This window comes from Balaenoptera physalus (assembly GCF_965194825.1).
Source record: "Balaenoptera physalus genome assembly, chromosome: 17".
NCBI classification, from domain to species: Eukaryota; Metazoa; Chordata; class Mammalia; order Artiodactyla; family Balaenopteridae; genus Balaenoptera; species Balaenoptera physalus.
Window position 1 is genome coordinate 66437600 of NC_138895.1, and position 12943 is coordinate 66450542.

The 12943-nt window shown below is 40.2% G+C and overlaps 1 protein-coding gene across 11 annotated transcripts in view; it reads right to left on the reverse strand.

Moving 5' to 3' along the window:
* ENPP2 (ectonucleotide pyrophosphatase/phosphodiesterase 2) overlaps positions 1 to 12943 on the reverse strand; it is a 105646-nt gene that overhangs the window by 22209 nt on the left and 70494 nt on the right. For 5 of the 11 annotated variants that reach the window (XM_082433158.1, XM_082433161.1, XM_082433156.1 and 2 more), the window contains 7 exons: positions 11446 to 11554; positions 8506 to 8631; positions 5194 to 5225; positions 4357 to 4484; positions 1672 to 1759; positions 1420 to 1507; positions 114 to 298 (listed from right to left, as the gene is read on the reverse strand). In XM_082433158.1, the coding sequence (XP_082289284.1) occupies positions 114 to 298; positions 1420 to 1507; positions 1672 to 1759; positions 4357 to 4484; positions 5194 to 5225; positions 8506 to 8631; positions 11446 to 11554 (756 nt within the window). The remainder of the gene's footprint in view (positions 1 to 113; positions 299 to 1419; positions 1508 to 1671; positions 1760 to 4356; positions 4485 to 5193; positions 5226 to 8505; positions 8632 to 11445; positions 11555 to 12943) is intronic. The other 6 variants (XM_082433152.1, XM_082433155.1, XM_082433159.1 and 3 more) reach the window with 2 other exon arrangements.

A 12943-nucleotide genomic window follows, 5' to 3' on the forward strand; every position in this document is an offset into this window, starting at 1 on the left:
CCATTCTGGACAGTACAGATGTACCATTCACATCATCACAGAAAGTTCTATTGGACGGCACTGCTCTACACCCAAAAGGCTCCTCCATGATAAACATTAAAAATTATTTCTACCTTTGGCTCTACCTTATCATCACAGGTACAGCCCAGGTCAAAATCAGACTGAAGGTACATAATCCCTGGGTAATTGGGTCTGGTAACTTCCTCTGGCATGGTTGGTCTGAAAGTGTTAGTGCGCAGGAGATGGTTCAAACTTCCATGAGTCCCATTATTAGGAGCTGGTTTCAATCCCAGGAGATCTGATGAGAAGAAAGAAAAGAGCCAGGTACTTTGTAAATATTTTTGATGAGGTATAGGGAGAGTCAAAACCATTCACCTTCCAAGGGCCTGAAAACTTGGAACACGAATTAGAATAGAATAAAACCAAATTTAGACTGTAGGCTCGCTTCTTACTTCCTAAATCATTCCTGCCTGATCATGTCTTGGCAACAACTTTCTGAAATAGTATGTTCATTGCTTGATTGTAAAGAGAGACATGTCCAAAAAGAGAGAGTGAAGAAATAGGGCCTTACTTAGCTACTGCCTGTGTCTGTGATAGTTACAACCCAAGGACCATCAGCGTCAGTATCTTTGCCCTTCTGCTTCTCTAAAAGTCTAAGGAGACTTTTTATCCCGAATTTTGAAGTGGGACTTATAATCAATAAATAACCTCTAGTCTGCCCTCTCATGCACTCCACAGAAGTACGGGGACAAGAAGAGGTTTTGGCCTTGGGCCCTAAAGTGCCGCTGTGAAATGAACAGGCTGATTTCACAGCAAGTGAAATGGTTGCCAAGCGAGCATACAGTGACTTGCCTAAGCTGAGAGGTGGGGCAGGTGAGAGCCAGCAGCCAAGATGGGAAAAGAACCCAGGAGACCCGACTTTCAGACTCTCCCTCTAACCACCAGACTGGCACTCCCTTACTAAATAGGAAAAGCTGTCCTCATTCAGCAACTAGAAACTCAAGGAAGAAAAATAATTAGGAGTACATAAATAGCTGGCCAGGATACAAGCTGGCGAAATTTTAACTGGACTGCGATGGGAGAGATGGAGGTGGGAGAAAGCTCTGTGCCGAACTCTTGCTTTACCCAGCCTCTGACCATTGGTGTCAAACTGTAATGCTATGTTAGATCAGCCAGAGACTGCCAACAGCAACACTATGAAAACTCCCCGTTAGTCAACTGTTGACGGAAGACAGAGAAGCCTTAGAAGGGGATGATATTCTGTCTCTTGAACCAATGGGCAAATTACCACATTTTTTGTGTGTGAAAAGATGAGGTGATCCCAGAAAACAGACACCTCATTTCTTTCTCTGACGTTGAAAGAAGTTCATACGTTAACTCAAGATTGTTTTCTTGGTTTTGATGAAATAAGTGACTTACCACACATGACATTGTAAAGTTCAATGTTTTCAAATGGAGGCACTTTAGTCTTGTACTTAAATGTTGGGCCATAACCTACGAAAACAGTCTTCCAAAAGAAAAGAAAACAAACAAAACAATTAGGCATTGCTAATATCTAGTGGCAACCCTTCCTCGATTTCTAAATGCTTTGCAAGCTTCACTCACACCACCATTCCCATCCCTTCTTGGAGCCACTAAAACACACTTCGATTCACAGTTCCAGGAGCATACCTGCATACTGTTGACCTTGTTATCAAATCCATGGTCTCCCTGGAAAAAACATTTTCCCGATGGTTTCTTATAAACATCCAAAGGTTTCCTAGAGTGAAACAATTGTACAATCAGTCAGGATTTCTCATGAAATCATTCTGATTAAAAAACAAAAACAAAAACAAAAACAAAAAAAAAACCAGTGCACAAAAAATATCTCTAAGGAGTGGATCTTACAAGTATATTCTTCTCATTGTAATTGCATCATTCCTGTGGTGATGAAAACATGATGCTGTTCTTTTGCCCCAAGTGCTTTTGCTTTGACAATCAGCCCAGGACAAGTTGGGACCTGAAGTCCTGGTCCCCTCCTCATGCCTCATGCTTGCAAAGCACGAGGTCACAGGTACAGACACACCTTGTAGATACTGCACGTTCGATTCCAGACCACCACAATAAAGAGAACATCGCAGTAAACTGAGTCACATGAAGTTTTTGGTTTCCCAGTGCATAGAAAAGGTATATTTACACTATACTATATTAAGTATGCAATAGCATTATGATGTCTAAAACAGCAACACACATACCTTAATTTTAAAATAGTGCTGTTGGAAAAATGTCACCTATAGACTCTCGATGCAGGGCTGCCACAAAGCTTCAACTGTCTGCCTATGTGCTTCACTAGCTCCAGGACTGTAAGACTCTCCACTCTGGGGCCGTGTTTGTCTGGTTCATTTCTACATACCCATCACTATGCTTCATGCTAAGCACACAGTTGGCACTTTAAAAATATGTGATGTTGAATCAATGAATGGAGATCTGTATTCTATAAAAATGTTTGCATACAAATTTACCTGTCAACAAATTTACCTAGTAATACCACTAGAGAACATAACTGAGTCATAAGCTTAACATATGTAATAGTGGCATAGCTAATAAGAGCGAAGCCTCACCTAGACAGTACCTCCATTTAGAAATAGAAAACGGAAACCTTGCTCTCTAGACATCAAAAGCATCTGAGCTTCTTTGTTGGGACAGGAAGATGCCTTTTGCTTAGAGTCATGCAGCACTTTTCCAAAACACTTTCATGTTTATTAAGACAAATATTTCCTAAGTACCTATAGGTACATTGCACTGAAGTAAAGTGCTTGGGGGAAAACAAAGAAATTAAACTTTGGGGTCTTTGCTCTTAGGAAAAGTACTTTCAGCTTGGGATAATAAGATATGTGCATATAATAACTCAACAGTGCAAGATATAAGTTGAAAAGATTTACTGCTAATTAAAATGCCTGGCTTTGGTCTACACTCATTTGCTCAACTATCTTCATCTTTTACTTAACTCCTACTCAACTCCCAAGTTTTCTTCGTTGAAACCTACAAACGGTACAAATTTGTTCTCTCTTCCAAGCCATCCCATACTCAGACATACTCAGCCAAGCCATTTTGGTCACATTTTTGTAACTTTTCCTTGAAGACTCCCCATGTCTGTTCTAAATGATCTCAATAATTTCTAGTTTACATACGTATCTCTTCACAATCCTACATATTTAACTCTATGTACCCCCTGACAATTACGGTAGGATATTTGTGTATTTGTCACATGTGTCTCTCTAGATGTTCCATACTGATGCAAGCTCTTAGAGGACACACATTTTCTTGTTATCTTCTCTCTCTTGTAAATTCATTCAAGTACCAAGCCAGAGTACATCTAGTAGTTGTTCAATTATTACTAAGTTAATTAAGACTGAGTCTCAGCACTTTTCTTAAGGAGAAAGTCAGAGCAAGACTGAGTGGGGGACTTCCCTGGTGGCGCAGTGGTTAAGAATCCGCCTGCCAGTTCAGGGGACACGGGTTCGATCCCTGGTCCGGGAAGATCCCACATGCCGCAGAGCAACTAAACCCGTGCACCACAACTACTGAGCCTGCACTCTAGAGCCTGCTAGCCACAACTACTGAAGTCCGCATGCCCTAGAGCCCGTGCCACAAATACTGAGCCCGTGTGCTGCAACTACTGAAGACCCCGCCTAGAGCCCGTGCTCCGCAACAAGAGAAGCCACCGCAATGAGAAGCCCGCACACTGCAACGAAGAGTAGCCCCTGCTTGTCTCGCTGCCCCCAGATCTGTGTGAAAGTGATTCAGCTTTGGATAATTAACTCTTTGGAACTGGTTAGAGCTTCCAGACACATCCTACATCAGATTCAAGAGCAAGGAATAGTCTCTTCCATATTGGAGAGTCTTGTAGTTCAAAACAAGGCAAACAACTGAAATACTTAAGGCAATGTAAAACACGCCTATAGTAACAGAGGTTTTAAGATTAACAACATTTTCTGAACTCTTCTATAAATGTCGCTACAAGCTAAGTCTCGTCAACGGAGGCCAGACCTGTCCAGTGTGGTAAGGCAATGTTCCAGGCATATGTTTGACTTACTCAAGTAATAAGAATAGAATGTAAATTTGAAAAACAAAACAGAGAGACAAACACACAAAGATGCACTGAGAGGCTACAAAGAACCACCAAGATGCTGAGACCAGGAACACAGAGATGTATTGTCTCCGGGCTAATTGTTTATCCAGCACACAAACTCTTTGCAAATGATGAGATTTCCAAATGAGATTTCTTTTCATAATGGATAAGAACCTTAAAGCACTCCAGCTGCCAAAGGGGTGGTTATGAAGATGAGAATCAGGGACAGCCTATCCCCAAGTTACCTTGCGACGTGCCATCTTCGGTCCACCAATAAATGGATGTCCTCAATTCGTCTGTTGTTGGCATAGTGCAAACGTTTGGGAAGGTGCTGTTTCATGTAAGGCTTAAAGTGCTGATCTGGTTTTTTACACTGAAATAGAAATGGATATTGAACTTTAGATGGAGTGTCTTCTAGAAAAGTCCAAGACATTCTCTCTAGAAAGAGGAAGGTTTTAAGTCAAACGAAAGGTTAATTACTGAATAAATGGCATTTGTTACCCCTATCAAATGATAAAAGCTGAAAACAAATAGATTCAAAGGGGATTAGATAATGTTGAAGAAGACATAGAAGGTTATCAGAGGGGAGTTAGAAATTTTTAAGATACATTCCTGACTCGTGAGACCATCACGAAGAGCAACTCAAACTCCAAGGCTTTTCCCAAATGCTTCAAATCAAGGGATGGGGAGGTGGGGTGGGAAGGGAGGAGGAGGCATGTTCAGGACCATGCGATTACAGTCTCATGTGCCTTTAAGGTCCCTATCCCGGATGGGAAAACTATGGAACAGGGTGGTGGGCAGATCTGGTTCAGAAAGAGTAAGGATCTGTTTAATCATGAATGAATACTTGTCAGCCCTAATGGCAAGGTCAAGTATTCTCATTTTGTATGGTTACCAAGACCATTAGGGAGCCTGCAGCTGTCCATGGGCCAGAAGTTTTGAAAGCTCTTAGGGAAACAAATATACAGGATGGCAGGGCAGTGAGGAAAATATTCCTGTCACCCTACAGGGGACTTGAATACAAGAGAAGAGTGTGTGGAAGCTACTCCAAGGGCAGAGGCCTGGTGACATGCAATACTTACCGTGAGATTAGCAATAATGACTTTAGGGTCATCTGTTCAAAGAGAGAAGGAGAAAGGTTTCAAAAGAGTTGACAGTAATCACTGAGAGAAATCATTTTTGCAGCGAGAGACTCAATTCTTTTTTTTTTTCTCCTAGAAGACCTATCACTTTAGATTTTGTTTAAAATATATGTAAAACTGTGTGTGGATATTTAAAATTTCAGTAAAGTGAAATGTATCTAAATGAGAGGAACAATTCCTATGGTAAATGTCCCTGCTAGGTCCAAGTCAACCTTTCCGGTAGGGAATTCCTCCTTCCAGAGCACCGAGGTACTGCTGGGTAAATTGCTTTTTTAAAATTCTCCCAAATGGTCCCTCTGGAACCTGGATTGACTTTATTTGAAATTTAACATCAGGAACTAAACTGGGCATTTGGGGCTTTTAATGTAACTTCCTATGTATCTGCAGATCTTTCAAACAAGCGATCATCCACTTTTAAGATGAATCTTCGAATCCATTATATTTTCTAAAGGGAATTTTTTTCCTCAGTAATATCACAGGGCTAATTACATAGGTGGTTGCCCCTTTCCAGCTGCAGACACACACATGTATGCACCTCCTTTATTTTCACTACCAGCAAACAAAGGATATTTTAGTCAATACCCTGAACTAGCTAAAAGCAAAACTATGTAAATGATGGCTGTGTATAAACTGTGGACAGGAATATATTATCTGAAGGTCCCCTTTTGGGGGGGGGTGTGGGGAGAAAGAGGAGATTGTAGGTTGGTTGGATTTTGTTTTGTTTTCCAAAAATTTGCTTCAGCGTGTCATTATAGAATCAGCAGAAAAGGAAAGCAGCGTTCAGAAGAGATACCGACAGTCATGAGGCAACCGTCCCTGGAATATAAACATCAGTAGAGCAGGTCATGTCTCTGTCATTTCCTGCTGCATCCCCAGGGCCTGGTAAGCACTCAATAAACATTTGTTAATAAATATAAATAAATATTTGTTCATGTTTGTTGCAAATGCATGAATAAGCTTGCCTTGCAGCGTAAATATACACTCTTCAAAGACAATGTTCAGAATCTTAGTTCTAAAGCTATGAAATTCGAAGATAAAAAAATGTGGATTCCCTTCTACTTAAATTGGGGTTAAAATTTAGTTGCATCTTTCAATGACAAGCAAATAAGTAATAATGGTAGCAATAATAATTAACCCAAATTGTGTCCATACCATGTTCGGTCTCTGTAAGGGCTTTGCAGGCACTGTCTCTCTGGTCATTCACAACTACTCTGCTGGAATGTAGGTGTCATCAGAATCCTCACTAAGCCAACTGGCATTTAGAAGGTGGAGGCGGGGGAAGAGGGGAACATGCACACTGGGACCCTGCTGGCAATCTGACTGAGCAAGCCATGCTTTGAACCTCTACATTCAGTGACCTCATCAACCACAGTCCTCAAAGGGACCAAACAGAATGAGTTCATGTTCTTCGATAATGAAGAAAAATAAATAGCACAGGGCAGTCTTGTACTCAGATAAATCCCAGAGAACTTCTAGGAAATAACAAATGCCTGAGTCCATGTGTGGGACACCAATCCTTCAATTCTGAAATACTCAGCCCTCTCATGCTAACAGCTCCCAGAGAGCAGGGGAGGCCCCCAGTACAGGGTAGTGGCTAAGAGTCAGTTAAGCATCTGGGTTTAAATTCCCGCTCTGCCACTCACTAACTGCCGTCCTCTTAGCCAGTTACTTCACCTCTCTCTGAGCCTTGATTGCCACTGTTTATAAGAGGAGATGATAATACCTAACACACAGGCCATTGGAAGGATTCAATAAGGTGTGTGTACATCTGGCTGAAAGAGCGATGTGACGAAAATAGCATCGTCATAACTACCATTTATATAGCTTTGACTATGTGCTAAACATTAATCTAAGTGATATGTAGAGAATCTCTCATTTAATCTTCCCAACAGTCCTTATGTTACAGATGAGAAGACTAAGGCACAGAGTGTTAAAGTAGCTTGCCTTAAGTAGCTTAAGGTCACAGAGTGAAGCAGCTGGCAAAGATTTGAACCCACGCATCCTGCCACCATTGTTTTTGCTCTTAAACACCTCGCTCTCCCATCTCTCATAAAATGTATGAACGTGTTTTTTAAAATACAAGACATTTAATTATTGGTAGTTATCATTTCATTAGCCTTAGGCAAGTTTTCCTTCCACTCCTAAAACAACCTCCCCATTACTTTTACTGATGTTTTGAAATACCTTTCAGAATAGACAAAAACTTTCTTGCATAAGCCCTAGAATGCACATACTAAACCAAGAGGTACTGTAGTGACTCTGCAGGCCACTCTGGCGAGGGCCTGCCTAGCTCAAGTGAACAGAGAAGACAGGACATGGAGGATAGAAAAGGCATGGAAAAGAGAAGGCAGAGACACCAACGTTTTGTTTATTTCACAGCGTTGCCTGGAGCTGACCTTGGAACAGTTCCCATTTCTGTTGACTCAGTAACATCGTTTGGGAAAAACTTAATTTTCCAAAGCTTTATGCTTGGTGCCAATGGTTTCTTATTCCCAAGGCTAAAAATGCTAAAGGATTTTTTTCTTCCCCAAAATGCAGCATGCCTCCAATAAAACTATACACTTCTCCAAAGCTAGGCGGCTGGGCAGCATGTAAGACATCTTAGCCCATAAATCAAAGTTCTCATCAGTGGCATATCATAACCCAAACGTGTAAAACAGAAGTGATAAGATTATTCCTGTTTATTTTATTTCTAATCTTTCAAAACAGCTGCCCCTTTCCAAGGGCTTAATAGTTTCTCCTGCTGGGTTCTGTCAATCACTTTTTCTAAAGGTGAAGATTTCCCTTCAACCAGGCTCCTAGGAAGGTTTAGGGTCCGAGGGCACTTTTGCCAACCCTGTCATGGACTCCCCCACTTGAGCTAAAGAGTAAACCTGAACCTCTTGTTGGAAAGTTTGTCTCTTGTAAGCAGAAGTTTATGGTTATACACATGCCTCAAATTAAGTGTATTTTCCACGTGATAAAGACAAGAGCAAATATTTACATAATGCTACGAGGGGCCAGGAACTATTCTAAGTGATAAACATAGGTTCATTTTCACAACAACCCTATGAGCTAGTTGTTATTTATCATTCCTTTTTTCAGATGAAAAAAACTGAGGTTTAGAGAGAGTTTCAATGACTCATTCAAGTTCACTCAGCTAAGCAGCAAAGCTAGGATTTCCACCCAAGTAGTCCAGCTTCAGAGAATAAGCCCTTTCTCACTCCACTAAATTACCCTTCTAACAATTTAGTATTTTAAGAGTCAACTTACATTTAGCATTATTGCTAAATTTGGGTCGAATTCTTCCTAGAGTTCCTGGCACTAAAGTAATGTCATCCACATTAGTTAGGTAATTGCTCAAGAATTCGGTTCTATCACATGTGACATCTTCCATTCCTATGGGGAGGGAAAAGAAAGTATTTTCAGGCAACTGTAAAATTAAAATCTCCACACAGACACTAAAGGTAACATTCAGGCCTCTCCTTAATTCGTTTTTCACAACTTAACATGAGGAACCCCCTCTTTTGAGGCTTCTTAACTTGACTTTGAATTTTTGAATGCTTCATTATATAATCTTTTCATCAGACATTGCTTTAGTCATATCATCTTGCAGCACGAGAAGGCTGAAAATGCATCATCTCAATTATATTTTAAGTCATTCAGCAAGACCAACAAGATAAAGGAAGTAACCGTGATCTTTTAGAAACAAATCTATTTACACTGTCATTATGAAAAAGATCTATTCTTTAAAAAAAAAAAAAAAATCCCAGATTGCTTTAAACTCTTCCCAGCTGGGGGTGGTGTGTGTCTCTTTTACAAAATGTCATTTTCCAACTCTCTAATGTATCTCGCGACTTGAGTACAGAATCACCAGCCCTCACTCTGCCTTCACTGGTGGCCTTGGATGTTACTGACAAAACAATACTGGCAACAAGAGAGAGAAAGAAAAATGTCAGCCCCAGTGACCACCCAAACTGAAAAACAAAATAACGCTGAAAACAAGCTGTAAACAATATAATCTGTTAAAACTGAAAGCTAGCAACTAGAATATAAAAAGGGTCTTGGTAGGGAATTTTTTCGCCAACAAATATTGCCCCCTCCCACCCATGATTTGTTTCCTGCCTCCCATCAAGGAGAATTTCTTGATCAATATTAAAAAAATAAATAAAAACAAAAACAAACTCAGATCTTAGAATCACAAGTTATGGAGGCTGGAAGAGAACTTTATTGTCATTTCAGAATTTATGAGATGAGATGAAGCTATAGAGGTTTAATATATTGCTTTGTACAATCCAGTATCCAAATATTTTTTAAGTGGGGAAACTTAAATGATTCTGTAAAGGATTCCCTAAGGTTTTGGAATAAAGAAATATAACTCAGAGTGGCCCAGGTATGGTGAAATTCAAATTATCACCTTCTGGGATCCAAGATCCAGACCCCTCTTTTTTAAATATAAATTGGAAGGAAGAGACAGAAAAACATATCCCAACATAGCACAAGGGTTATATATCTTGCCTTTTAACATTTAAAATCTCAGGAGGAAAAACTGAAACAATAAACAGCTATTATGTTCAAGTACAATGTTAATCCAGGAAGGGGAAGTCTCTAAATACATGTTAATGGAAGACTAGAAGGATCTTTCATTTGCTGCCTTCCTAAGTCACTTAAGCCACCCCAATGGTGAACCATCTCTCTTGCTTTCAAAGTGCTTCTCAAGCATCATCACCCTTCACCCTCCAGACTAACTCTGTGTCCGTGGTGTTAGTGTTCTCATTCTACAGATGAGGAGGCTGAGACTTGGAGAGGCTTTTAAGTGGCACAGTGCAATTTGAACTCCATTGCAACTCATTCTTACTCCAAAGCCCAGGCTCTGGAACGCTAGACAATACTACCTTTTAAGAAAGAGATGTTGTGCCATCTATTCATCTCAGAAGCCTGCACACTGGCCAGACCAGATTGTAATCTAGCCAAGACTTTTACAATGCTCCAGCATGTGATTCATTGGAGCCCATCTACTTCTTAGACATATGGCTCCACCATGTAAGCAAATGTTCTTGACACCTCTGGGCAACTTAAATCAAATCAGCTGTGTCACAGGCGCCAGATTCTCTGTCCTATCTGCAGCTCTCCACCAAGTCAAACTCATGGAACATGATTTTGCAGCTGGTTACATTTAGTCCTTGCAAAAGAGCATGTTAGTTCTAGGGTTTTTTTGTTTTTTTGTTTTAATTTCTCATAGATCTTCTAGAAAATTCTATAAAGAAAACTTCAGGCCCAGAGCAGAGTTTTGATTAGGGAGAGTTATCTGCCCTTCTTAACAGAACTACCAAGTCAACTAATTTTCTTCTTCCAAACCCTCTCCTAGAAGGGAGCAGCCCCATATTCCAGAGTCATGATTTCAATTTGCTAGTTCTGGAATGCAGAAGGCACTCTCAGTCTGCACACCTGTGAAATAAGAATGTTCCCTGATGCACCCTCCCACCCCAGCTCTATAAACATATATGTTTATGATGCTCTTGACCCATAAATTTTTCTACTTTATACAGTGATTTAGAAAACTGCTTCCTAAACTGCTTCTTCCTCTCTTTAACAGTCTTCTCTACTGAAACAGGGTTCTCTGATTTGGGTCTTGAATTAGCTCAATGAATGCATGGAAATCACTTTTCTCATAAGCCACTTCTTTGACAAGAAGCCTATGTCTCCACCTTTTTTTAAATCATATTTAGATTTATTTTTTAGCCACATGAACTCTGTGGGGATGTGGCTAGCAGGGATATGTCACATTCACAGAGGAAGCTCTCAATATCACAAGGGAATTGTCTGCAATCTTTTTTTTTTTGTCATGCTGCACAGCGTGAGGGATCTCAGTTCCCTGGCCAGGGATTGAGCCCAGGTCCCAGCAGTGAAAGCGCCGAATCCTAACCACTGGACCGCCAGGGAATTCCCTGCAACTTTTTAATATGGGACAGATTTTTGTAGGAAGGCTTTTCCTGCAAAGAATAGGAAGATACAGGAATTCCCTGGTTTTGATCAAAATGTATGCAGGGTCATCTCAGGTCGTCTCATAATTTTGAGTCACGGCTCGATTTCTTTCCCCATCCTGAAGAAAGGGGGATGGAAGAAGAAGAATACAACCTGGGATTCTGAGAGCAAGGGTTTCCCCAGCACATCAGAAACGTTATCTATCTGGATAAAGAAACAAAGCTTTACCGTGGTCTCCGACAAAGATGACATTTACACAGCGATGCAGCTTTAATTGTTTCAGTCCATCCATTAATTGCCCCACTGTTTTGTCAATATCCCTCAGAGGATTTGTCATCTGGAAAAAGGAGCAAATTAGTCCCTGAAGGTTTTTTTTTTCCTTTCAGTATCTCATAGATCTTCTACCCCTAGAACATTCTGGAAAGAAAACTTCAGGCCCAGAGGCAGAGCTTTGTCTAGGGAGATTTTCCTGCCTTTCTACATGGAAACATGGTCTAAGCATTTTAATTTGTATTCTTTTAGGAATGTAAAACCTCTCCTCATTCAATCCCTTTCAAGATTCTTTGATATAAAACTGGAAAAATTAAGGGCACTTCTTTTTTTTAGAGATAAAATGGCCTTTCTAAAATGTAACAACGTTCCTTAAGTCCAAGAATTTTGAGAATGAGAAGAAAGTCAGATGGACAGTTTAAGCCTCTTGTTCCCTACGTGAAAACACCTAGGCTTTGAACCATGGCAAGAAGATGGAGGCTAAGTGAATCAAAAGCAGTTCTGAGGTTAAATGGTAACCTTCCACTGGATGCCAAATTAGAGCATCATTAATACAAAGAGATCCACCTAGTGTTCCAGAAAACTTAACTGTCAATTTCTGACAACAATAGATTCTTAATAGAAGGACCACTTCTAAGACGCAAGCTACTACTTCCCAATGTAGTCCCTTTCAAGCTGATTTTGAGTAAAATAAAAATCTACAAGAGTTCAAACTTCAACAGAAGTGAATCATTGAGCTTGTTCTAGAAGGTTTCTTATTTAGCCTAACGAAAAATGAAAACTCAGTTCTCTGAAGTACATTCCCAAAGCATAAGAATCATAATCCATCTCTCATGTTCTTGTTTCAAATGGAAGTTTCTGATAGCATGAATGCCACCACCTGCTAGAGATTTCCCTCTCCCTCTCATCTCTGTGCAATGGAAAGATTTTCAAGAAACATCCCATCAGACAAACACTTGACAGAACTTTAGCTGAATTTGACAGCTTAGCTACAGTCACACATATCCACTCAAAATGACAGATAAGAACGGGAGGGATCGGCATATCTTTTTTTCCTCAGACACATAATCTTATCTTCCATTAGCATCTTCTCAGATGACTCTTGACCTCTCCTCATATCATGTTATCAGTAAAATCAGGTATAAATTTGTTTTTCTTCATGACAGGAGTCAGTATTTCAAATTCTGTCCCAAGGAGTAAGTCACAAGTGAAAGTTTCATAATGACGTGTGCAGCATAATCTGAAGAGACTAACAGAGGGTAGACTTAGTGGTATTTGCTTCTGAGTAAACCGTGCTCTCCTCTAAGACCTTCACCTAGACAAAGAAATACCAAAGGCACAACCTATGTCAACCCTTGGCAACAAATTCATTTTCTTTAGTCAGAAAGATGACTCAGGTTAAAATCCAGAACCTAGTTCTTAGTGATTAGTTCAAACAATCATAAATAAGATAGTG